This window comes from Ipomoea nil, unplaced genomic scaffold (genome assembly GCF_001879475.1).
Source record: "Ipomoea nil cultivar Tokyo-kokei standard unplaced genomic scaffold, Asagao_1.1 scaffold2848, whole genome shotgun sequence".
NCBI classification, from domain to species: domain Eukaryota; kingdom Viridiplantae; phylum Streptophyta; class Magnoliopsida; order Solanales; family Convolvulaceae; genus Ipomoea; species Ipomoea nil.
In genome coordinates this window covers 2,589,583-2,615,152 of record NW_017619276.1, presented here as the reverse complement: position 1 = coordinate 2,615,152, position 25,570 = coordinate 2,589,583, and the positions used below count along the sequence as shown (strand labels likewise).

The 25,570-nt window shown below is 37.5% G+C and overlaps 3 protein-coding genes across 3 annotated transcripts; 2 read left to right on the top strand and 1 right to left on the bottom strand.

The window, feature by feature from the left end:
- Positions 1 to 574: 574 nt before the first annotated feature.
- LOC109160516 (cationic peroxidase 1-like) lies at positions 575 to 2,178 on the bottom strand. The gene is made up of 4 exons (XM_019308802.1): positions 1,966 to 2,178; positions 1,541 to 1,732; positions 1,073 to 1,238; positions 575 to 957 (listed from the first exon to the last, which is right to left on the bottom strand). The coding sequence occupies exons 1-4, from the start codon at positions 2,176 to 2,178 to the stop codon at positions 575 to 577; spliced, it is 954 nt and encodes a 317-aa protein (XP_019164347.1).
- A 3,930-nt stretch (positions 2,179 to 6,108) lies between these two features.
- On the top strand, positions 6,109 to 7,923 carry LOC109160534. Its single transcript, XM_019308822.1, has 2 exons — positions 6,109 to 6,842; positions 7,095 to 7,923. Exons 1-2 carry the CDS (start codon positions 6,109 to 6,111, stop codon positions 7,921 to 7,923), a joined length of 1,563 nt encoding a protein of 520 aa, XP_019164367.1.
- A 9,686-nt stretch (positions 7,924 to 17,609) lies between these two features.
- Positions 17,610 to 18,485, top strand: LOC109160533 (FK506-binding protein 3-like). Its single transcript, XM_019308821.1, has one exon. The coding sequence runs from the start codon at positions 17,610 to 17,612 to the stop codon at positions 18,483 to 18,485; it is 876 nt and encodes a 291-aa protein (XP_019164366.1).
- The last annotated feature ends 7,085 nt before the right edge of the window (positions 18,486 to 25,570 follow it).

Here is a 25,570-nt window from a genome sequence, read left to right as displayed (position 1 = left end):
ATATTTGTAACCCTTAAATTATGCAACACAAGTCATTTTTACATTGAGCAAATACCAATTTTGGTCCCACGATTATTAGCAAAAATAACAGTTTTGGTCCACATGTTTAATTACTCTCAATTTTCATTCACGATTATTTTTTTTTGTTAGACCACAAGTCACCCCTCCAACTAAAACATACCGGATTGTATAATTTATAAGGGTATTTTCGTCCATTCATGTATAATATGCCAATTCCATTAATGTATGAACTCCCATCCAATTCAGATAAATTAAAACAATTCAAGTGTTCATCAATATAACGTAGACAAATAATCTAGTAGACTTGTTTTAAGTAGTAATAAGGTTCATATTTATTCAAGTAGCTAGTAATCATACCCTATCTTAAAATTGAAATGAGCACAAACCAACAGCACATAATCCGTGGGATGTCTGAGTGACATTCAGGATATTCAAAAGTAAAAGTTACATTAATAAGACTATTTAAATTTCTTTTTTTCTGATGAGGAAAATGTGAAACCATTTTCCGACTTTATTTAATTGGTAATATAATTGCTGGCATTTTGATTGGATCTCAATTGATTTTCCTGCAATTCTTTCTAATTTCACCATTTGAGCCCGTGAGAGGGCTGAGAGTATTCATTTTTACCATAGCATTTGCAAAATCTGAAGCAAAGGTCAAAGGGTTTAAACTATAAGTGTTGACTATAGAATCTGTAGAACCTCCATTGAAGAACTCTTGATCTGAATGCAAAAGTCCTTTTTGGCTCTGTAAGTTCTTAAAGTAAACGCTGTCAAATTCAATTGGGCTGCTATCAAGTGGAGCAAGGTTGTTGTCGCCCTCGCTTCGAGGACATTTTGCTTGCAATGATCTTGCGAATGAGGCATTTATATTCGTGTCATTATAAATTCGATCTCGAAAGGACACACACCTAGCTTGCCCTATTGTGTGAGCTCCTGCGCAAAAATAAGTGAAACATAGTTAAGAATTAGAAATTGAATGGCATAACAGTTAGGATTAATAACCAATTAATATAAAATTTAATTATTGTTTAAATATATTATAACAAACCTGAGAGTGCAACCATTTCCCTAACACTAAAGCCTTTGTTTGAGAAAGAAGAAATGAGTTGACTGAGATTGAAAACTGGTGCAGGAAGGTCCCTGTTAGCATCACTGAAACTTGCAGTAGTTGAGTCTCTTCTGCCGAGTAAAACCTTCCAACTAGGACCACCTAGCTGTAAGTTTGTCACATCTTGTTTAATGAAATAATAATTCCAACTAGGTAATAATTCAAAATTTGATATAGTACGTTTTAGTAGTTTGTAACGGAGTAATAATTAGTGTTGTGATTCTTAACATGACTTATACTTGGAGTGTGCTATGAGTATGACTTTGGCAAGAATTATCAACTGTATTATATATGGACTACTTTGATCCATAATATGTAATCTAAAACTAGTATAATTAAAAAAAAAAAAAAAAAATTGCTTAAGAGATGTAAATAAATGGAATATGATGAGAATATTTAATTTATTACCGCAACAACGGAATCTCGACTCGTAAGGGTTAAAATATTTGCACAAGATACAACACCAGGACAAGATTTCTCAACTTGAGTTTTAATGTTATCAATCACGTCAAATCCTCTAATTGATCCATTATTTGGGGCCGCAGACTTCTCCCCAGTAAAGTTTGCCGTGTCATCCAGCAATACTGATGCATCACAACCCTATTTCAATTATTTTGTAAGAAACAAAACAAAAACATAAAAATATTGTTAATAATATCATCTCAACATACTTTGTTTAACTGAAAATTTTTGGGTGTATATTTGACAAAGATTATAAAATATGAATTGCACTGCACATTATATTTAAATAAAATATAATTAAGCAATGAGTTACTGACAATTCATAATTATAAGCAAAGAGTGACGTAGATATGTAGGGATGTAAAACTTGCATTAACGAAGCAGTCATGGAAATGGAGACGAAGCAATGATGCTCCCATCCGAGGCTCGGCCTGCACAGCAGAGCGAACACCAGATTTGATTATGGAAAGCGCTTTAGGACATGACTTTTCGTAAAAATTTTCAGACAACTTAGCAGAGCTCATCCCCAAGAGGAAGGAGAAGAGAAGTATTAATGCAACATTATACATTGAAGAAGGTCCCATCATGACAAAGGGAGGAGAGAATAAAGAGAGATTGTCTCAACTTTCAATAGAAGATGGCTTGGCTTGTGGTTTAGTGCTTCCTCTCTTCATTTATTTATAGCAGATATCAAGAGATCATTATTTGCAAGTGTACGTTACATGGCAATGCATATTTGCTTTTCACAAAAATGAAAAGTTAATTACTCTATCTGTTAGAAAAATAATTGCCTATAAATATCAAAAAGTGAGGATAAGAAATGTGATCAAAAGTCAAAAACATTTTCAAGCATGTATGTACAAAGTACTTTCTTATTAGTGTTTAATTAACCTCACTTAAGCTATAAGAGAAATCCAGGTTAACACATATGATTGGCAGAATGTTGGTAAATTTTACTTTTTTAATTTCATTTTCCAGACACACTAATTTTATTATAGCAATACCAAAGTATAATTTTAATTTCTTTCAAAAAAAGTACCATTTTAATTCTATTACAGTTTCATTTGACAATATACATTATTGATTTATTGTATGAGCTCTATTTTATAGTTAATTTTTCACATACACTAATTTAATTATAGTAATGCTAAAGTATTATTTTAATTACTATCCACGTTCATTTGACAATATATGTTATTGTATGATTCTGGCTTTTAGTTTCATTTTCCACACACACTAGTTTCATTATAACAACACTATAGTATCATTTTAATTATACTACAGTTTCATTTGACAATATACATTGTTGAATGAGATCTGTTTTTTAGTTTTATTTTTCTCACACACTAGTTTCATTATAGCAACATTAAAGTATCATTGTAATTGTACTACAGTTTCATTCAACAACCATGGTCCACACTGCACTGTGTGGACTATGGTCCACTGTATAACAATTGAAGAATGTTGTGCAGTTGAGGGCTTGTTGACAAGTACTAGGAGGGCGAATGCGGATTACTCTGCAAGTATAAGGAAATAAAGTGTCTTAACTACAAGTTATATCTTTTAACGTAATGATAAACACTTATCCTAACACTCTCTATTTAGAGTGTATTTTGATTATCCTCTTTTTCTTTTATCAATAAAATTAGGGAAAATGGCACTTTTTCCCCCTATGTTATATGCTTATAGCACTTTTTCCCCCTGAGTTATTCATGCATCCACATTTGCCCCCTCAATTATTATAAAAGTGGCAGTTTTTCCCCCTGATAATATTAAATAGACATTTTTACCCTTAAATACATATTTTATTTATTTCTCTTGTTCAACAAATTATTGTTTATACGTAGGGATGGCCACGGTTCGGTTCGAACTGAACCGAACACTATAGCAATCAAATAAAAAAAAATTCGGTTATGATTCATAACATAACCCAATATTTGGGTTTCCGTTTATTAAAATTGTGAAGTGGAAAAAAATAGATTCTGAACCGTGAACCAGAGGTTCAAATCGGAACAACTACTAGCAATAGCTTAAAATTAGAATTATAATATTTGCAAATAGTGTATGTTTTTTTCGCATTTATATTGACACTCACATATAAGTATATATAATCGCGATTTGGTTTTTATTTTGAATCGTTGTTTCACAATTTCGGATCCAATTTGAACTGTTGGTTCAAACATTATTTTAAAATTTTATTTTTTTATTTTTAAAGTATTCTAAATTCAACAATTAATGTATTTTATTTTTTCAAATTGTGGTTATAATTTGTTGGAGAAGTAAAATAAAGGAAATATTTATTTTAAGGGTAAATATGTCCATTTAATATATCAGGGGGGAAAATTGCCACTTAAATAATATAGGGGAAAAAAGTGCTATAAGTATATAACACAGGGGGGAAAAGTGTCATTTTCCCATAAAATTACGACACATATTTACTCTATAAGTCCACGTATCATTTTCCTAGTTTAAAATATCAAGCATACCCACTTCACTAACGATTTTAACATCAACCTACTAAAATTAAAATGATAATTACAACTCTATAAAGTTTAAAAGGTAGTAGGTACTAACTTATTTTGAAACGCTACTTAAAATAGCGTTCAAAATAAATTATTATTTTAAGCTCACTATGTTTTACCAAATAAAATTTATAGTTTATTTGTAGTTTGAAATAAGTAATAAACTCTAAAATAAGCTCTATCAAACAGAGCCACTCTTACCCTATCTTGGCGAAAAAAGAAAAAAAAAAACGTACATCATGTGATTCATTATAATTGGTACAATGTAGTATTTGTTTATAGATACTTTCTCAACCTACTAAAGCACAAAGAATCAATGTCCCCACACTAAGGGACAAACCTGAGACCTCTCATTTGAGAAGCCACAGCTATACTGCTCGACCAGCCTTTGGCACATGAATATTTAATTGGACAACTAGCTAGTCACATTCCACAAAATTTTTACTGCCAAAATATTTGTAAAATTACTGCACTCCTCAACAATTAATGAATTATTTCACAATTTTTGAAATACTAGCTCTCTACTAAGCCTTGATATTATTAGGACTCTATGTATTTGAGTTAGATTGTGACTCCTATTCTAGTCTTCCAGTGATTCTCTCATTGTATATATATATTTGTAATGTGTATCTGTTAGGAACATTGTATTAGGATTTTGATGATACCAATGTAATGTAGAAAGTAGACCCCAAACTGATAGCTTTTTCAAATCGCTACTTTCGTCCTAGACGAGAGTTGCCATAACTCTCATGTAATTCGTGTTAAGTTAGACAAACACACGAAAATGAGTTATGTCTAGTTGATAGGGTCTACAAGACGAAAGAAGACACGAGACAAGATGAACAGCAGCAAGAATTTAAGAGGAGTTGTCAACTACCTCGAAAGGACAGACTTATTAAAGACAATTCTCTTCAAGCATTCTTTCTCCTCAACAACGAGAAGAATATCTCATCTGTTTGATTTGACAACATCCTAGGAACATAAGGATCTCATCTAATGGGGACACGATTACCAAGGAGCATTAAATGAAGATGTATCATTTTCTGGAGCTAAAGGACAAAACCCTAATGCCACACACACCTTCAACGGCCACATGGTACAACCTCATTAATGGAGCATTTAATGCATGGAGCTCCCCGGTCCTTATCCACTGGTTAAAAAGGTTCGAAAATTTCATCTCCCTCCAACGGATGAATTTTCATCACCTATATAAACCCACCTTCATCAACTAAGAAGGTGCTGGTTCTATTTTTTTTCACTCGACTCATTTTCTTGCAAAAGCTCTTAAACGCTCTTAACTCTTTCAAGCTTTTGTGAACCAGTGTTAAGGTGCTAAGATATTTGAAGAAGTTTATTGATCATCATCTTACACCTTAAAGAAGTCTTGCCACTTGTACGAAGCAACCATCCTTCAGTCAAGACTTCATCACGTTGGAGAAATCAGAAATCTCTTTCTACCAACCTCAACTCTGAAGAAGAAGTTGATAGAGGCGGAGTAAACTCGAGGAGTTGAAAAACCTACGAAGGCTGTCCGGCTTAGTGATCAAGGAAGTCTGTGTGTAATTGTACTAACCGGTGATAGTGCAATCCTTCCATAAGTTGTGGAAGAAGAGTGGAGTAAGCAACGTTTGCCGAACCACTATAAAATCTCTTGTCCCTTATCTCTTTACTTACACATTTCATTTCCGCATCATATTTTCTTATCATCATTACCGAAAGTTTTCTTTCATCGTAAACTCGTGCAAAGCAAATAATCAAATCTGAATTATCCGCTGCGCTAAAACACCAAAAGGTGGTTTTGGGGTAAAACACGAAAAGAGTCTATTCACCCCCCCCCCCCCTCTAGACTCTCACTACACTCTATCGGGACCAACTAGTGGTATCAGAGCCAAATACCTTGAACGGTAAAGGCTTGCTTTTACTGCCTGGTAGATTCCCTATCAAAATTCTGAAAAACTGCATACTTTTCAGCTTTGCACAAATCTTTGCAACATGGAAAAAGATCATGCTAACCGTTCTAAGCAGCTCGTCTTTAGCCTTGCTAAATTTGATGACTGGAAGATAAGAATGCAAGCACTCCTCTGCTCCATACATGACGAAATGTGGGACGTCATAACAACTGGACCAATTACAGTTATGACGGTGAACACACAAGCGGCAACTCAAGGAGCCGGTGCTGAGCAAATGATACCGAAGCCAAAAGATTCATATACCTCGGAAGAAAGGACAAGAGCAAACCTGGACAACGTAGCACGAAACATTCTCTACAACTCTCTTGACGACTCCTTGTTCCCAAGAGTTCGAAAGTGCAAGAATGCCATGGAAATATGGAATGTTCTGATGGAACTAGGAGAAGGGGATGAGCAGGAGAAAGACAACAAACTGACTGTAGCCATGAAGAAGTTTGAAGATTTCAAGATGCTTCCAAATGAGACAATCATGGACATGGAGTTGAGGTTCACCAGACTCATGGGAGATCTGACTGATCTTGGGAAGGAATTGACCGAAAAAGAAAGGAATCTAAAAATTCTTCGCGGCCTGCGAAAATCTTGGGAAATGAAGGTCATTGCAATGAGGGACAATCGAGACATGAAAACAACGAGCACGTCCAAGATCTTTAGTGATCTCAAAGCATATGAGTTCGAACATGAACCGAAAGATGCCGAAGAATTAGAAACAAGAAATGTCGCTCTAATGGCCAACCAATCAGCATCAACATCCAACAGGTCGAAATCTAACTCCTGTGATTTTTTATCTGATGAACAATATGCACTCTTTGTCAGGAAAATGAAAAGGTTCATGAGGAAGAACAACTTTCAAGACTCTCATCGTTCGGGTCACCGAAAGCAACACGAAAATTCTCCTCAAACCTCAAAGGCAGAAACCACAGACTCGCAACTGTTGTGCTACAATTGTCGTAAACCAGGACATTTTAAGGTAAATTGTCCACATCCAATAGTGAGCAAGCATCAAGATAGCAACACTTCCAAAAGCCCATCCAAGGAGACTGGAGAAAGACACAAAAGAAATGACAAACCAGAATCTTCAGGCTCCAGAAACGAGAGAAGAAGAAAGGCAATGGTGGTGAACGAAACCTCTGACACAGCTGTGAACGAAAGTAGCTCCTCAAGCTCGAGTTCAGACGATGAAAGTTCTGAAGAAGAAAAAGGACTCCTATGCCTTTTCAGTCAGGAATCAGAAGATCTATGCCTTATGGCTGACGAAGATGAGGTAAACTCTCATTCATCTTCTTGTTATTCAGCTGAGTCAAGTTCTGTAGGGAGTCAAACCTCCAATGAATCAGTTACCGAAATGATGAGGAGGTTCAAAGTGATAAATAGCACCTACTCCAAACTTAAGGAGGAGAACTCTCAGCTCACAATTAGCTACAATGCACTGAGGCAAGTTCGAATTGAGAACATTAAGCTAGCCATTGCTAAGGAGCAACTTGAGAAAAATGTTCTTACTCTGAAGGAGCAGTGCACAGCAAGAGAAAGGAGAGAGCAAGAATTGCTTGAAGTCTTGGACCAATTTAATAATTCATCCAATCTAATGGATCGAATGATAAATGACTCCAGACTGCCCGGGGAAAGAAAGGGAATTGGTTTTAACCCCAGCTCCTCCTCACAAACCTGCTTGAACAAATCCACGAATGCATATTCACACGAAGGCTTTCAAGCTACATTTGTTCAAGGACCAACCCAGGTGTCTGAGCCAGTGACGAAAGTTAACAAACGATGCCATACCACAATCAACAAGCTTACCGAAAGGAAAGGCTGTATAACGAATTGTGGATCCTCGAAATGAAAATTCTTATAAAGGCAATCCTAGACAAAGACATGTCAAAAGGAATGGACCAAATGGAAATAGACAGAATCTATACCATAAGAAAGGTCAGCCTGCAAAGAATATTCAATTAAGGAAAAGGCCGAATGTTGACCAGAGGCAATATCGTCCTAAAACAATACAAAAGAATCCTGATCAAGGAAACCCAAAAATTGGACGAATCAGACAACCCGAAAGATCCTTCATAAGATCTGGGTATGGCAATGGATGGACTGGGCCATCAGAAGAAGATTGGTATGATTACCCAGAACCTCTTTCTAAAGTAGAATTTCAAAGGATTCATCTGCGTAAACAAACCGATCATCTCAAGTATTATGAAAATCCTCCTCAGGAATACCTTTGGAAAAGATATAATGCTAAAGTCTTTTCCAGCATACATTATGATTATCGGACATCTAATGGGTATAGAGGACCGAAGATGAGTCGTGGGCACTCTAGGTTGTGGGTTCCAAAGTTGACAGCTAACCCTCAAGGACCCGAAAATCAAGGGGTACCTAAAAATATATAATCTTTGTTGCAGGAAAATCAAGTCATATGGTATGTTGATAGTGGGTGCTCAAGACATATGACTGGTGATAAAATAATGCTGAGCAACTTCATAGAAGTAGATGGTCCTAAAGTCATTTTTGGAGGAGAAAACAGTGGCAAAACTCGTGGAAAAGGGGATATTATCAAAAAGGGAATAACGATACAAGATGTGTCTTATGTTGAAGGACTGAAGTTCAACCTTCTAAGCACGAGTCAATTTTGTGACAAAGGATATAAAGTTGAATTCTCCAAAGACGAGTGTAAAATCGTTAACACGAAGGATAGCAAGACATCCTTAACTGGTCAACGAAAGAAGAACATGTACGTAATATCTTTAATTTCTTCTAACGCTAATGTCTGTTTTGTAGCCAAAAGCAATGCAGATCTTAATCAAGAATGGCACAATAAACTTAGCCATCTAAACCTAAAGACAATTAGCAAGCTCGCCAAAAGAAATCTAGTGAGAGGACTACCCGAAGCATCATACACGAAAGATAAAATATGTGAGGCATGTCAAAAGGGAAAACAATTCATGTCATCTTTTAAGTAAAAAGATGTGGAGGCAAACTCTCGATTTCTAAGCCTTCTACATTTGGATCTCTTTGGACCAGTTGATCCAGCAAGTTTAAGTGGAAGAAAGTATACTCTAGTTATAGTAGATGACTACACGAGATACACTTGGGTAGCTTTCTTAAAGAAGAAGAATGAGACAGAAACAGTTCTTCCAAATCTCTTAAGACAACTTCAAACGGAAAAGGAGGTCAAAATCATTCGGATAAGATCAGACCAGGGAACTGAATTTGTTAATAAGGTCATAAAAGAGTTCTGTGCCCAAAATGGAATCTTTCATCAACTCTCGGCAACACGAACCCCTCAGCAAAACGGAGTGGCCGAAAGGAGAAATAGAACCTTGAAAGAAGCTGCACATACAATGATCTCGTTTTTAGGCCTACCAAAGAGATTTTGGGCTGAAGCTATAAATACGGCATGCTACACTCAAAACAGATCTCTGATTAACAAATCTCACAACAAGACACCATATGAGCTATGGAAAGGTAAAATACCTAGTATTGGTTATTTTCATGTCTTTGGTTGCAGGTGCTTCATACACAACAACGGGAAGAATCATTTAAGGGCCTTTGATGAAAGAGCTGATGAAGGATTGTTCATGGGATATTCCTCAGTAAGCAAAGCATTTAGGGTTCTAAATAAACGAACGATGGTAATTGAGGAATCTATCCATGTTAAATTTGATGAACAATCTGAGAAGAATCCATCCGACATCAAAACATCAAACAATTCCAGTCAAAATAATCCTCAACATATTGATGAAGAAATGTCAGACGAAGAAGATATACTATCGTCCTACACGAAATATCAGCTGAAGGTTTCTGAACCCGAAACTACAACTCAAGAAAAGGTCACAAGTCAACAAAATGAACTTGCCTGTACCACAACATCTGAACCAATGATCTATATTGATTTACCATATATTCCTGAAATGGATGTTCAAAATCAACAAAATACATTCGAACCTGATCTTAGGTGGCTAAGAGATCACCCACCTGATCAAGTAATAGGAAATGTCCAAGAAGGTGTACGAACCAGAGCCTCCTTACACGAAAGCATGATGGCATGCTTCTTATCTCAAATGGAACCAAAATCCATAGAAGAAGCCCTAAGTGACCCTGACTGGGTAATAGCCATGCAAGAACAGCTCCATCAGTTTGAACGTGATGAAGTATGGGAACTCGTATCGAGACCAACCCATCAGAATGTCATAGGAACAAAATGGGTCTTCAGAAACAAAATGAGTGAAGATGGGCTCATTGTTAGGAACAAAGCTCGTCTTGTCGCTAAGGGATACTGCCAAGAAGAAAGAATCGATTTTGATGAAACCTTCGCCCCCGTAGCAAGACTGGAGGCCATACGAATATTTCTGGCTTTTGCAGCCCATAAATCTTCAAAGTCTATCAAATGGATGTCAAGAGTGCTTTCTTAAATGGACTTCTTGAAGAAGAAGTATATGTTGAGCAACCACCTGGCTTTGCAATCAATAATGAGCATGAAAAGGTCTACCATCTCAAAAAGGCTCTTTATGGGCTAAAACAAGCTCCACGAGCTTGGTATGATACACTCTCACACTTTCTCATAAACTGTGGATTTATGAAAGGAGCCGTGGACAAAACACTCTTTCGTATCAAAGACAATAATCACATTCTTCTCGTACAAATTTATGTTGATGACATTATTTTCGGGAGCACGAACCCGGCATTATGTGAAAAGTTCTCAACACTCATGCAAGGCAAGTTTGAAATGAGCATGATGGGGGAACTCAACTACTTTCTGGGATTGCAAGTAAAGCAATGCTCAAATGGAATCTTTATAAGTCAAGCCAAATATACTAAGGATCTAATTCGAAAATTTGGCATTAATGGGAAAACATCTGTTAAAATTCCTATGAGCACATCTCTTAGAATGGATATTGACAATGAAGGAAAAGATGTGGATCAGAAAAACTTTCGTGGCATAATTGGATCTCTCCTATACCTGACAACAAGCAGACCTGACATTTCGTTTGCTGTTGGTGTATGTGCAAGATTTCAGGCGAAACCGAAAGAAAGTCACTTAAGTGCAACCAAAAAGATCCTGAGATACCTTAAAGGGACGCAAAACGTTGGTATTTGGTACCCGAAAGAAGGGTCTTTCGATCTTGTTGGCTATTCAGATGCCGACTTTGCAGGATGCCGAATCGATAGAAAAAGCACCTCAGGAACCTGCCAGTTCCTAGGAGGAAGACTTATATCATGGTTTAGCAAGAAACAACATTCTATTGCCACTAGTACAGCTGAAGCCGAATACATAGCAGCTGGAAGCTGCTGTGCTCAAATTTTGTGGATGTCACATCAATTGAAAGATTATGGTATTAATGCACGAGAAGTGAGCATCAAATGTGATAACACCAGTGCAATTGCCATCACACATAATCCCGTTCTTCACTCACGAACTAAGCATATTGATATCAAATATCATTTTATTCGTGATCATGTCGAGAGGAAAGACATATCTCTTGAGTATGTTAACACTGATGATCAACTTGCAGACATACTCACGAAACCTTTAAGTGAAGCAAGATTCTCCTCTCTAAGGCATGAAATAGGAATGATTGAGATGACATAAAGTAATGAGAATCAAATCTACAAAGATTCTCATTCTCGATACTCAAAATATTTGATCCATCCTCACACGCAAAGACCCCTATAAATAAGGTACACAAAATAATTAAACCTTCATAACTAACAAAATTCTAGTGTTTGTCTTTGTGTGTGCAGATATGAGTACAGGAAGCGAGAGAACAATCACTGTGCCACAAGAAGGGAAAAGTGAAATCCTGAATGATCCAATTGTGACCGAGCAAGAGTTTAACCAATTTCTTGAACACTCTCAAAACATACAGAACATTCTCCGTGACCCAACGGAAAATGAGTCAAGAGAGTCATTCCACTCTGTTGGCAACCCTATAGGGTATGTCCAAGAAAACAGTGTGCTGGAACGAAATGATAGCTGTGACTACTCACCCTCGAGTACCCCTCCTAAGATGCCATCACCTCTCAAATCCACTGCAAGCAGCAAGAAAAAGAAGGCCTAAATGAAATTATTGGGCCATAGTGATAAGTAGTGATATGTTATCTTTAAAATGATGCATTTCTCTAATAAATAGCTCTATGTCTCAACTCATCTCTGATAGCGTGACTTACACGAAACGTGAATCAGTGTCTAAAATATTTTAACATGTTCTGCATGCTAACTTTATGCCTATAAATTGATTTCTCTCCTCACAAGTTTCACTCACACTCAGCCTCTAGTAAAAGGAAAAGCTTGCAGGTATGAATAAGGGTAAGGAGAAAATGGATGAAGCAGAAATTCGAGCTATCCATCATCTTCAAGAAGCAGGCAAATTGAAAAGTGCTACAATAACAAAGATTGTAGAAGATGGTGACAAGGTCCACGTAACATTCACCATGCCAAACTCGGCCTCTCCAAAAGATGAAGCCGAAAGAAGGGCCATTCGGTTAAAACAAAATCTCCAGAAAGCAAGTCTGCCCAATGCTACGATTATCAAGCTGGAGGAAGATGGTGAAAGGGTCAATGTGACATACTCCATGCCCAATACAGCAAATCCTAAGGAAAAGGAGGCACTGGACAACGCTGTTAATGAATCTAGGGCGAAAAAGGCATATTACTTGGAACAAGCCAATCGGCTTGCCAACGAAAGGATAAGGATGATGAAGAGTGTTAACAAGCACTCAACAAATCCACCTAACTGTCGTTGGAACCCTATCCCTGCAGTTCCACAACAAAGTGATCAATCCTACGAGGACTTCACCTTGGTTCACTCTCAGTCAACCGTCAACCCGAACATGCCCACCCTCACACTTGAGGAATTAGACGAATATTCAAACAAGGCCAATCTGAATGATGTGACTGATGAGTTAACCTGCCTGGAACTTCACGTGCCCTTTCGCTTTATCTGAATATTGCTTGTCTTATCTGTATGGTTTGGAGTATCTCTGCAAGATTCTCTTCAATGAAAACTTTTAATTATTGTTGTTTTTGCTAATTACTCTCCTAACCTTGATTTTGCTGTGTCAGATTACCTCTTTTCGGATCAAAAATGGAATTTTTCTTAAAATATTATCTCATTAATAACGATGGAGACATGAGTTTAATGATGTTTGACTCTTCAAGAACCATGAATTTTCCTTATGAATTACCGTTGAAAAAAGCACTTCATCATGAATGGCTATAAAAGAAGCACATTGGATACGCTCAAATTGCATCCATCTCTCCTAAAATGGCTCCTAAAGTCTCAATCACCAAAAAGGTGTCAAGAAAGACCCGAGGTTATGCAGACAAGGATGAACAAGGCACTCACATTCCTGGAAATCATCCTATCAATCCTCTAAATATTTCATCCAATTCTGAAATTGAGGACTTTGATTAAGATGCAAGATCTTTCGATCCTAATGAGGAACCTCCTCTAATCGTTAAAAAGGGATTCTTGACATTGGAAGCATGGAACAACACTACTATGGATAGAGATCTCAGAGAATTCTATCGACATTATGATTGCAAATCTGCATTTGTGGGGTATAAGGAAGGAGATTCTGATAAAGAGATACGTCCTGATGGGGGATCAATACGCCCAAAAGCCTCTACATCAAAGAAAAATTCTAAAGTCACCAAGGGCGAAACTAGTAACACGAAGAAAGGAAAGGGAAAGAAATGAAATCTTTCGTTTTCTGTGCTTAAATATTATTCTCTAGCTATTCATTTCTGTTCACCCATGTTTCGTGTTCTGTATTTGAAATAATGAAGGATTTTCTGTCATAAATCTCTGACTACCTGACATTCACACATCTTGAAATCATATCTCTGACCCTGAAATTATGGCATTCTTGAAAATGTCCATTCAAAGTCTTCTACACCATTAATGGTCGGTTGAAGAAATACATGGTCATTGATTACAGCATTGAATGCTGAGAGCAGTTTCACAACGTTATCTCTTCTCAATCTGCCTATAAAAGGGAACCATGTCTTGCGTTTCTCTACCATTCTCATCCTCACAAATGGCTCCCAAAAAGCCCTTCACAAGGGGAGATTCTAGCAAGCTCCATGAACTCGCCAGGCAAATAAGGCAAGAGCAAGGAGATCTATATCCGGGCAATAGCCTTCAAGCACCATTGGAAATCTCGTCCGATACTGAAGACTCATCTATGTATGATGATATGGCTGGGTTCATTGTTGAAGAACCTCAAGGAGAAAACTATTCAACAGGAACAGACCCTCCACAGGTATCCTCTGAGGATCCCAGCAAGTTCTACGATCCGGATTACATGGCCTATCTGAAGCAAGAGGACGAAAAAGAGGCCAAGGCTAAGGGGGAAGAACCTGAATCATCTTCGGGTTCCAACTTTCCACGGGCCGGAAAGTGGTACAAGCGTATGTGGGGAGATCTGAAAAAGGCAAAAGCTGAGCCATCTAAGGACAAGAAAATCGAGAGGAGGAAAAACTAATCCTTCGGATTATGTATTTTATCTTTGTATCGTAATCTCTCGGTTTTATGAATAAAAATCTCCTAGTGCTTATTATCTTCTATCTTCTAAAGAAATGGACGAAACTTTATTTGTTTTGTTCATTCACATCAAAGCTTATCTCAATCTATCTTCTCCTTTCTTGGAAATGAAAATATTCTTCCAAGCGTGCTGTGATTAGTCTTTTCGTTCACTTCTTTTGATGCATATATATTGAGCTATATAAAGGACCCTCACAGCAAACTATGGACTAACTTCTCTCAGCAAATTCTACCATGAATAAAGGAAAAGAACAGGCTCTTATATCTGGAAGTTTATCTGAGTTCGAGAATGACTCCACTCATAAACCCGAAAGTTCGCTGGTGAAGGGAACATCTTATGACGAATCTACCAAAACATCAAGTGGCTCTGAACTTCTCTCTATTGTGCAACATGTGTCACAACTAAAACATGAAGAACAATATCAATCTCTCTATGCTGGTGCCAAAGCCAAAGTTTTAGCTGAACTTGATGACATGGAAAGACGAGGTCTTTCAAGAGATGCAATGGGAGCAGATCACGACACAATCATAGCTGAAGTATTTGCCTTTGAGGTTCAGAAAAAGGAGTATCTTGAAAGTGCTCGAAGGAAGAGGGCTGGCATTAAGTAAAAGGTTGTGCACCTATGAACAACGAGAGATAGTAATTGTTTTTATCTTAGCTGTTTCGTGTCATAAATCTCTCGGGAAATGTATCCTCTTTGAATGTTGAATAAGAGATTTGCTTGACTCTATTTGTCTTGCAAATCTCCTAAGTATGATAAAATCATCTTCCTTCGGGTTCGAATCGTGTTTAAGAAGCATCATCTGGCTCTCTCTCATCACAACCGTTTAGATGATCTATAATGGGGATCGTGCGGCCGAGAAATATGGTCCACTACCCCACCATGACTGACACATGAATTGACGTGCATTAAATGCACACACAGATACTCGAGTACTTTTTCTCTCTCTGCATTAAATATGGAATGATCAAACTTGATCTGCACATGATCCTATCACTCCCCCATGCTCTGATCAGTTACCATATGAAGAAGAGGAGGCGGTTAATCTTTTGAAATTCGACTAACCCATCCTCCATGGGTTACCCATATTTAGTTACCCAGATCCAAATAAAACCCTACTTGAATCCTCTTTGCCTCATACCTTGGCTTTTTCATCACCTCCCAGACAAAACTACCAATCTTTTTCTCTCAGACGCTCTACAATGGCAGAACATACTCCAGCTACATCCTCCGAAAAGGAACCAGAAAACCCCTCTACCCTGGAAATCCCAAGCTTTCCAACCGAAGACATGCGACTTATTGAATCCAGAGTTCCATTCATTGTTGGAGGCAGCATGTGGGATGCCCATGGATTTCTCGAGTACGTATTGGATCGAAGATTGGGCGAAGATATCATTCGATTGCTCATGGAATCTGGATTGTACGGGTTCATTACACATCTCTATACCGTATGGTATCCCATCGATGTAACGCAGTTCTACATGAATGCATCTATATCCAACGACTCTCTGACCATCTCTTCCAGAGTCCACAATCATCTAGTGGTCCTCACCTCGGAAGATATTCGAACCACGTACGGGTTTCCACAGAGGGATGAATCTTACAAGTCCGACCTTACCTATTACCACTACGATCCAGAAGATTTCTATGATTCTATCAAGAACAAACAAGCCCCTTTGAAGTAAGAAATCACGTGGCCATTAAAGAAGAAGTGGTTCAAGTTGAATTATGAGTTCACTGTTGACATCTTCAACAAGATTGTTGATCACAAGACTTCAGGCACTGATGATGTGACAAAGGAGAAACTAAAGATGCTGCATGCCTTTCTTAATGAACTTAAGGTTGACTGGTCGAAGATTATTTTCAACAATCTAGTTCACACCATCACCTACCACCGGAAAAGTCCAGGAGACATCGCCAAGAAACTAGGGTATGGTTTTATGGTAAGCCATCTTCTTGTCACGAAAGGAGTTTTGATGCAACCAGGCATTCGGCCTGGACAGAAAGCTTGTCACATGAAGCAGAAACCATCTGGTTATGACAAGCAGAAGGCATTGGAATTGGGAATTCCCATCGAGTTGGTTAAGGGCAAACGAAAGTCAAGAACACCAAAGGTATCCGAAGATGATCAACCCAAGCCAAAACGGCAAAAGAAATAAAAACGCACCTCTCGGGATAAGACGAAGGGAAAAGATGATGTACAACCGTTGTTAGTACCTCCAAAGTCTCCTCAAGAGAAGAAAGATCCAATCCCACCAACTCCATCACCGGAAACAATAGTTGTGAAAGATTCATCCGAAGAAGACAATCTGATTCTATCAAAACTCAGCAGAAAGGGTCACTTTCGTTCTCCTGTCAAACCAAGGCATTCCCCGAAGAAAGATACTGCACCGAAAGTAGTAGACACGAGAGCAGCTTCTCCTCAGGGGGTAGAGATCACGAAAGAAGCACCTCCTCAGGGGGAAGAGATAACGAAAGAAGCACCTCTCTAGGGGGAATATCAACCGAAAGTTGCCTCACCAGAAAAACTCTCAAATCATCAAGTACCAGAACTTGGTCATATCTCCTCTCCAGTTCCCCATCCACAAGAACCTACTTTGGCAGAGCAACACCTTGAAGGGTTGACACAAGAACCTGCTAATGTAGAAATGGAGGCCAGTTGCTTAAATCTTCCACAAGAACCTGGTTCACCAGAAAAGACGAAAGAAGCGACTGATGCAATGATTGATGTTTCGTCTCAGCCACAAGAACCTACCAATGCAGAGCAGGTAATTCTGACACAAGAACCTGGATTGGTAGACGAGACAGTTGTGATGCCCGTAGCAACTCCAGCTATTCCGAAAGAACCAGCCCCAGCTCCCAAAGCACCGACACCAGATCAAATACTCCGAACATCTATTGAAAGTGATTATCAACGAGTTCTGCAGTGGCAAAAGTGGCGCACAGCCCCCTTAAGTACATTTGTTGAAACTTTTGAAGCCATGCAAGACGAAAAACAATTTGCACTGAAGTGGATTGGTACAGATGATGTCTACAAAGCACTTCGTCTTGAAGAAATAAGACGAGTATTCTCCTACAAGATGACCAATCGCACTCAAGGAAAAGACAAAGCTCCAATCTGCATTGAACTTAACAAACCACCATTGGATCCAGCTTTGGAAGAAGAAATGAAGCAACTTCGATATGCCATGTTGCTATCAAAGATCAAAAACACTTTAGACAAGGAACACCAGAATGATCCAAACTGCAATGTCAGTGGCACGAAGGATGAGCATGGACGAGAAATTGAAGAAGACGAAAGTGACATGAATGAGGAAGATGAAAATGATGATGACGATGATGTTGAAGATGCAGATGATGAGCATGATGACGATGATGATGACAATAACAACGATGATAATTTGGGTAATGCAGGTGTCCAAGGAGCATATCCAGAATATGACAGTGATCCAATATTGATCGGTCCTGATTATGATACCTTTCCTCAAAGATCTCCACTAAGAAAATTACCCTCTGACAGTGATGACCCGAAAGAAGCTTCACACCAAGATCGACAGATTTCAAATGAACACCCCGAAGATCTGTCTGGAGCGATTGTACCACACATTCCACTCATGGACGAGACTCCCATCAAACGTGAAGCAGCAACTGAGGGAAAATTGGAAGCCTCGCCTATTCTCCTCAGCTCAGCAAGTGGTGGAAAAAGGGAAACACCACCTCAGGATGAACAAATGGACACATCACCGACCAACATTGAAGAAGAATCAACTCCAGAGTCCCCACGGACTATCATGAACCACATGCGAGAAACTGTTCATACAGCCGAGACCATTCATTTTCAATATTTGGTTCTTTGAGAAAAGGACTCAAAAGTGTTGGATGACTTATGCAATAAGGTAGATCACCTAATGGCTGCCCAATCTAAACCTCGGTCTCCACCTCCAGAGCAACCTCAACCGCCTCAACAAACTCAATCAGATCACAAGTTCCTTGAGCGAATTGCCAAGACTCTTCATGAGCTTAATACCTCTGTTAACAAAGTCGCTCGGCAGCAACACAAACTCAAGCACTCTCATTTCGGTCTCAAGGAGCGTGTTGATTTGGCATGCCTGAAGATAGACACTGCACAAGATAACTCTTACCAACTGGGAGAATATGCTCTTCAGATTCTTGGATATGCCCAAGACATCTTGACTGCGGTAAATAAGCTTTCTGTTATTCCTCCTACCACCTGTGCCGCTGATGCCAAAAAGGGGGAAAATGACAATAATGACGACAAGGATAAGGATGATAATCAACCGAGAGATAACACGAAAGAACGGTCTCCAAGGGAAACTCCAAAAGCTCGGCATTCTCCTTCTCGGACACCAAGAGACTCTGGCCGAAGAAACACAAATCCGTCTCATCCACCTTCTAAGTCTCATGGTCACCATTCCTCAAAACCAAGATACCATGGTCGATAGCAATCCAGATCACTCAAGCCTCGCCAATCTTTTGGCTCGGAAGCCAAGTACATCTTCACAGGTCTATCCAAGAGAGAACAGACGAAACTTAGACAGAGATGCATGAAGAACAACAAAGTAACTATGGATGGCATAGGAAACTTTGTGGACTTCGTACCCTATGAAGAAGGAAGTGGTAAACGTTTTGAGTGTAACACCCCGTGTTACGACCTCCAATTCCGGATTAATTATTTAATTAATCCCATTAATAATAATTAAATATGATTTAATTCGGTTAGGTTTCCCTTTAATTAATTAATAAGGTCCACCATGAACCGTGGACCCTTGCCTAAACTAGAGTCTTAAGCCTATTAGGAATAAAGAAAGTAAACCTTTTACTATTCAGATTCTAATTAGGAATCCTAGACCTAGTTATCTATTAGGAATAAAGGAAGTAGGCCTTTTACTATTCAGATTATGATTAGGATTCTCTCTAATTAATTAATATGGTCCACCATGGACCATGGACCCTTATCCCTAAAACAAGTCCTTAGTCCTATAAGGAATGGAATTAGCAAGCCCATAGTATTTAGACCCCAATTATGACTCTTAGGAATATATATATATATATATATATATATATATAGGATCATAGGAGGCACCTAAATCTGACACCACAATAATCTCTCACCACACAAGAAATTCCAAGAATCCCCTTAGGAGAAATCAAGAAAGAAGAAAGCTTAAAGAAAGACCCTTCATAGCCATGGAATTAATTAAGGCTAAGAGGTAACCCATGTCTCAACAAAACCTATTTTCATAGCTATGATTCCCCTCTTAGGATTTCCCCCATATTCTTGTGTGTTGATGATTCGTTATGTTGATCTTGGTAATTGGTGTTATGATCCCATGGGTGATCTTGATGATCTTGATGGTATTAAGAGGTTCTTGGTGATTATATGATGTTCTTGATGTTCTTGATGATTATATGATGTTCTTGATGTTTATGTGATATTCCTACCGAATCTTGATATTAGAAGATGAATTGTGTTCTTGTTGATTTAAAAGTAATTAGAACCCTAGGTTGTATCGTGGAACTCGTATGGTATTGTTCTTGGTATATTGGGTGGGAATTCGTATGTTCGGGTGTTGATTATGTTTAGAAAAGCATGATAGGTTATGTGCCATATGTTCTTGCGTTTGAATCCATTAATTGTCTACGTATTGTTGTCAATTGCGTTTGAAAGTGTCTAAGCATGGTTCCGGGTTCCACAAAGGTTCCTGGGGCGTTTTTGGTGAAAAAGAGTCAGTGGGGGGTAGGTGGGGGTAGGGGACCCGCCACCTACCCGCGGCCAACATGGGCAACACCGGCAGCGGGCAGCCGGCGGGCGGGCAGCCGGTGGGTGAACCCTCACCCACCGGCTACCCGCTGGATTTTACCCCACTTGGGGATTCCGGCTTCCCCGTTTGATGTTCCCCCGACCCCTGTGGTGTCCCAACGGACTCCATCCATCGTGCCTATGTCTAGTTTGATGTTCGGGTACCATTCGTAGGTTGAATAAGTCTTATATATATTGCATGCTAGTGAATTGGTATCCCGTTGGCCTAGGTGTAAGAAGTATGAACCCCTTAGGATTATTCTTAGTATGTGGATGATCACGCATAGGTTTCGTTATATGATTTCTCCCCCTTCCCAATGTGCTAATGTGGGCTGCATGTGCTTGCTATGTGTTATATGTGCATGATACCTCAATCCGGTTGCGATCGGATTGGTTATTCCTGAGCTGCGGTAAGATTTACACTCTTGGGTTGCGGTCCACCGTTTGGTTGCGATCAAACGTTTCTACATGAGCTGCGGTTCATATTTCCTGGCTGCGGTCAGATGACATACTCTTGGGCTGCGGTCCACTGTTTGGTTGCGATCAAACTGTGATGAGCTGCGGTTCATCGGTCGGTTGCGATCGACCCCTCCGTGTTGCGATACGGGGCAAGGTGCTGCGGGGCCATGTCAGAGCTATATGCGTTGACCCTCATGTATGGGCATGCGATTGGTCCTGTGGCGCCAACAAAGTGTGCTTGTGTGATGAGATATGGATGAGTTGTTGTTATGAGTGTCTTGGGATGTGACTTTGGGATTTATGCCGGGAATCGTATATGTTGGGTTATGGATATTAACTGTGCTTATCTTTATCTGCTCTGCCTGTTTCCCCATATTGTAAACTGTATATGCTTGGTATAACTATTGTCGGTGCTTAGCTCTATCTGTCGAGTCTATTCCCTATTTTGAAAGCTAGAGTCTCTTAGGATATATCTTCATGCTTCGAAATGGTTTTTCGTATAACTATGTATATATCTATATGTATTGTATTTCAACGCGTTGGAGTGGGTTACCAGCATCTCTCGCTGAACAGATATGTTTGGCTTTCAGGCACAGAAGAGTAGACACCGGAGCGCGCTAGAACCTTGAAGCGTAGAAGTAGTTAGTTTCCCTTTCGGCCTGCGTGCCATGATTATGTATTGCATTTCTGAGGATAATAGTTTGATAGCCTGTGCACCTGAGTTCTCTAGCTCAGGTGTGGCATAGCACCCCGTACTCTTTGTATTATGTTTTGGGAATTAATGAGATTTCACCTTTATTATATAAGCTTCAAAAGTTTAAAAATGTCGGGGTGTTACAGAGGGTCGCAACGTTCCTATCTGGCTCAAGACAAAGGACAATCATGCAAGGCAAAATCACATAAGCACCCAAAACGAAAGGATCAAAAGAGAAAACAGAGAATTATGGAGGAAACATGAAGAAGAAGTCAAAAGAAGAGAGGATGAAGCAAAAGAAAGAGAAAGAATAAAGAAGTTGATTGAAGACCTTTCAAATGTAACCAAAGATTCTCCACAAGGTGTCATGCACAATGCAGCTTTCAAAGTGCACACTGAGTCTGGAAAAAGTTATTAAGATGGAATGAACTCGTTTGAACTGATTTCGTGGTGGAAAGCTGGAATAATCGAAGGAAGAAACATTCGTGAAGCCTACAACAACTACACAGGTTTAAACATCAAAGGAAAACAAGAAGATCTTGTCAAGACAAATCCAATAAAGATCTTCAGACAAAGGATCAATCACTACAAGAAAAATCATGAATCGCAACGGAAACATCGCGACGGAACGTAATCCGTTGTCGATTTGCGACGGTTTTTGCTACGGAGCGTGTTCTGTCATAATTTTGCGACAGAAATGGTGACGGAATTCAGTTCTGTAGCGATTTTTGGCGCAAAGTGAGAAAAAAACCTGGGAAATTTTGGCGCCCACATTTTGATGACGGATTTTGCGACGGAATTAAGTTCTATCACCACAATGGCAACGGAAAAGGCAACGACCGATGGTTTCGTCGCGATTTTACGACAAAATCGGCGACGATAATAAATTCTGTTGCGATATTTGGGGCAAAGTGGAATGAGATGACAAAATCGATTCCGTCGTCAATATGTTAACACATTGGCGATAGAAAATGCGACGCCCCACATGTGTGTCGTGCTATGGCGATGGAATCGGCAACAAAAATTAATTCTGTTACGATGTTTGACACAAAGATAGATTTGATGTTTTAGGTTGGCGACAGAACTTGCAACGCTCGTTCTTTCCGTTACTAAAATATTTATTTTTTAAAGTAAAGTTTATTTTCGCTACAAAATGAGACGACGGAATCGATTTCGTCGCCAATACGTTAACACATTGGTGACAGAAAATGCGACGTCCCACATGTCCGTCGTGTTACGGCGATGGAATCAACAACGGAAATTAATTCTGTTGCGATGTTTGGCGCAAAGATAGAATTGACTTTTGAGTTTGGCGACGAAACTTGCGACGATCGTTCTTTTCGGTTGCGAGAATATTTAATTTTTAAATAAAATTTATAACTTTTTAATGGTCGAATTTTGCACTAGGCTTGGTATTACAAGTGGAAATTTTCAAAATTTAATGTAAAATTGAAATTGCATATGAGTTATTAAAAATTATTAACGTTATTAAATTTTATATATAAAAATGAAATATGAGGTTTATTCATTTGTAAAGTTTTTTTTTTTTAATAATTATGTTGATATGCTAAGATAATTTATGAACATAAATATTTTAAATTACAACAAGAATTGATATTTAAAGTGGTTAATTACTAAAAATAATAAAATATACTAAATCATTAAAACAAAGTATTTAAAATTACAAAATTTTAAGAATTTTTTAGTAAATTACATTAGTAGTTGAATTACAATTTGTGTAATCATCACACAATAAAAATTTGAGACTCTTTTTGGAAAAATTTATAGAATAATTATATAATTAAAATTTAATTTGATCTAGCAAAATAATTCTACTCGGGCAATGAATTCATATGCTATAACTAAATTGCATAACTCTTTTGTCATTACTCATTCCATCCCATTTTACCTGTCTTATAGTCTTACATTCCTTTTTGGTTTGTCCCGAAATAGTGTCTTCTTTCCAAATTGAACATAACTATTATTTTACATTTTCGAATTTACCCTTTTAACTTGTTCAAATTTCTTGACAATTAATGAGGTAAGTACAATTGTACTTTGTACAAATGACACATACTTTTGAATCGCAAAATTAAAAAATTAGAAATATTTGTTTTGTTGCATTAAAAAACCATGCAAAAAATAATAAATGTGACAAGCAATTAGTGACATGTGGAGTATTTCACAACATCAGTAAATTAAACTTATTACAGTAATTTCACTTTTAACAAAAAATTAGTTAAGTTTACTATCTAATCAATATTGCATTAAGAATATTTAAATTATTTTAATATGAAAAATTGTAAGGGAGCCATTTTTGTTATCGATACTAATTATGTACAACAATATTCATCTTTACTACTAGTTTTACTACAAGTTTAAAAAACTCATTTTGATTATATCGAAACTAATCATTTTTATTTTATATTAATTATTTAATATTTAAAAATTATTCTAAACATTTACCTATTTTAACTTGTGTGTTAGATATCAATTTTAACGCACAATAACAATATATACATATATATATATATATATATATATATATATATATATATATATATATATATATATATATCGTGCAAAAGGAACCGTCGTCGGATTTTAAAATTATTTTAAATATAAATACATATAATATGTCGGGTTATGTAACCCACCGTATTATTATTATTATAATTATTATTATTATTATTATTATTATTATTATTTAACACAACTTAAAATAATAAATCTAAGACGTCGACTCCATAAAGAACTCACGTCTTAAGTTTAATTTTAAAAAAGAAATTAAAAACCACGTTGTATGATTAAGATAAAATATAATATATTTTTAAAAAAAATTATATACATATGTGTTAAAGTTTTTTTTTTTTTTTATCATAACGTATAATATAAGTTTTTTTTTTCAAAATATGTATTTATGTATTTTTATGTTTTTTTAAAAACTTTAATAAGGTATATAATGTCGGTTTTTGAAATGAATTGATGTTGTATGTCTTTTATATATATATATATATATATATATATATATATATATATATATATATATATATATATATATATATATCATTTTATTTTTTATTATATGGTATATAACATTGGTTAAAAAACAAAAATCTTATATATGTATAACATCATTTTATTATTAGAATTGATTTTATAACTTCAATTATATAAATAAAAAAAATTCCCTCCAAACTTAAATCCAAAAATCCCCCCCCCCCCCCCCCCCAAACTTAAATCCAAAATCTTTCCAAAAATCTTACAGTTTCCCTCCAAACTTAAATTCAAAATCCCCCTCAAACTTAAATCCAAAATCTTTCCAAAAATCTTACAGTTTCCCCAGACCTAAACCTAAACCTAAACCCTCTTCATCGATCACAACAGGAACCCAAGTTGCCGCTTTCGTTGCTACTGGCCAGCGCCTTCGTGACCATCAACCGCCGTCGCGGCTCCGTCAGCCGCTGCATAGACTCTCAGGTCATCTTCTCCGATCGCCTCCGAGAAGGCCTGTGCAGAGTCTCCCCAGATCTGAACAGGTTCCCTTGCCCTCCTCTTATTTCTCCGTTTATTTTGTTTTCTTTTAGGTTTCTCCCTGTTCTCTCTCTTCTGTGCTATTCTGGTGTATTATGTCGTTTGTCCAGTAGCCATGAATTTCTGCCGGTGTGGTCAGAATGTGCTGCCATTTGTCCTCTCTCTGTTGATTGTTGAGAAAATAAATCTGTTAGTGTAACTGCCGTCCCAAAAAAATTATTTAATCTGTTATTGTAAATGTCTACTACTATATCTATTTGTATTGTAACCAGAACTGGAATGTGTAATGGGAATGTATATACATGGTTTTGTCAATGTTGCATTCTGAAGGCTTTATATGGATAGCTCAGGTTCAGGTAGTTACTATATATCTTTATTTAAGTGTTGATTATATATATATATATTTATATTCCTCATGAATGCTTGAAATTGAT

Coding starts and splice junctions, on each gene's coding strand:
- LOC109160516 (XM_019308802.1), bottom strand. CDS start 2,178: ATGGGACCTTCTTCAATGTATAATGTTGCATTAATACTTCTCTTCTCC. Junction 1,733..1,965: donor TCCATGACTGCTTCGTTAAT/GCAAGTTTTACA, acceptor TAATTGAAATAG/GGTTGTGATGCATCAGTATT. Junction 958..1,072: donor GGAAATGGTTGCACTCTCAG/GTTTGTTATAAT, acceptor ATTTTTGCGCAG/GAGCTCACACAATAGGGCAA.
- LOC109160534 (XM_019308822.1), top strand. CDS start 6,109: ATGGAAAAAGATCATGCTAACCGTTCTAAGCAGCTCGTCTTTAGCCTT. Junction 6,843..7,094: donor TCAGCATCAACATCCAACAG/GTCGAAATCTAA, acceptor GCATCAAGATAG/CAACACTTCCAAAAGCCCAT.
- LOC109160533 (XM_019308821.1), top strand. CDS start 17,610: ATGCAAGACGAAAAACAATTTGCACTGAAGTGGATTGGTACAGATGAT.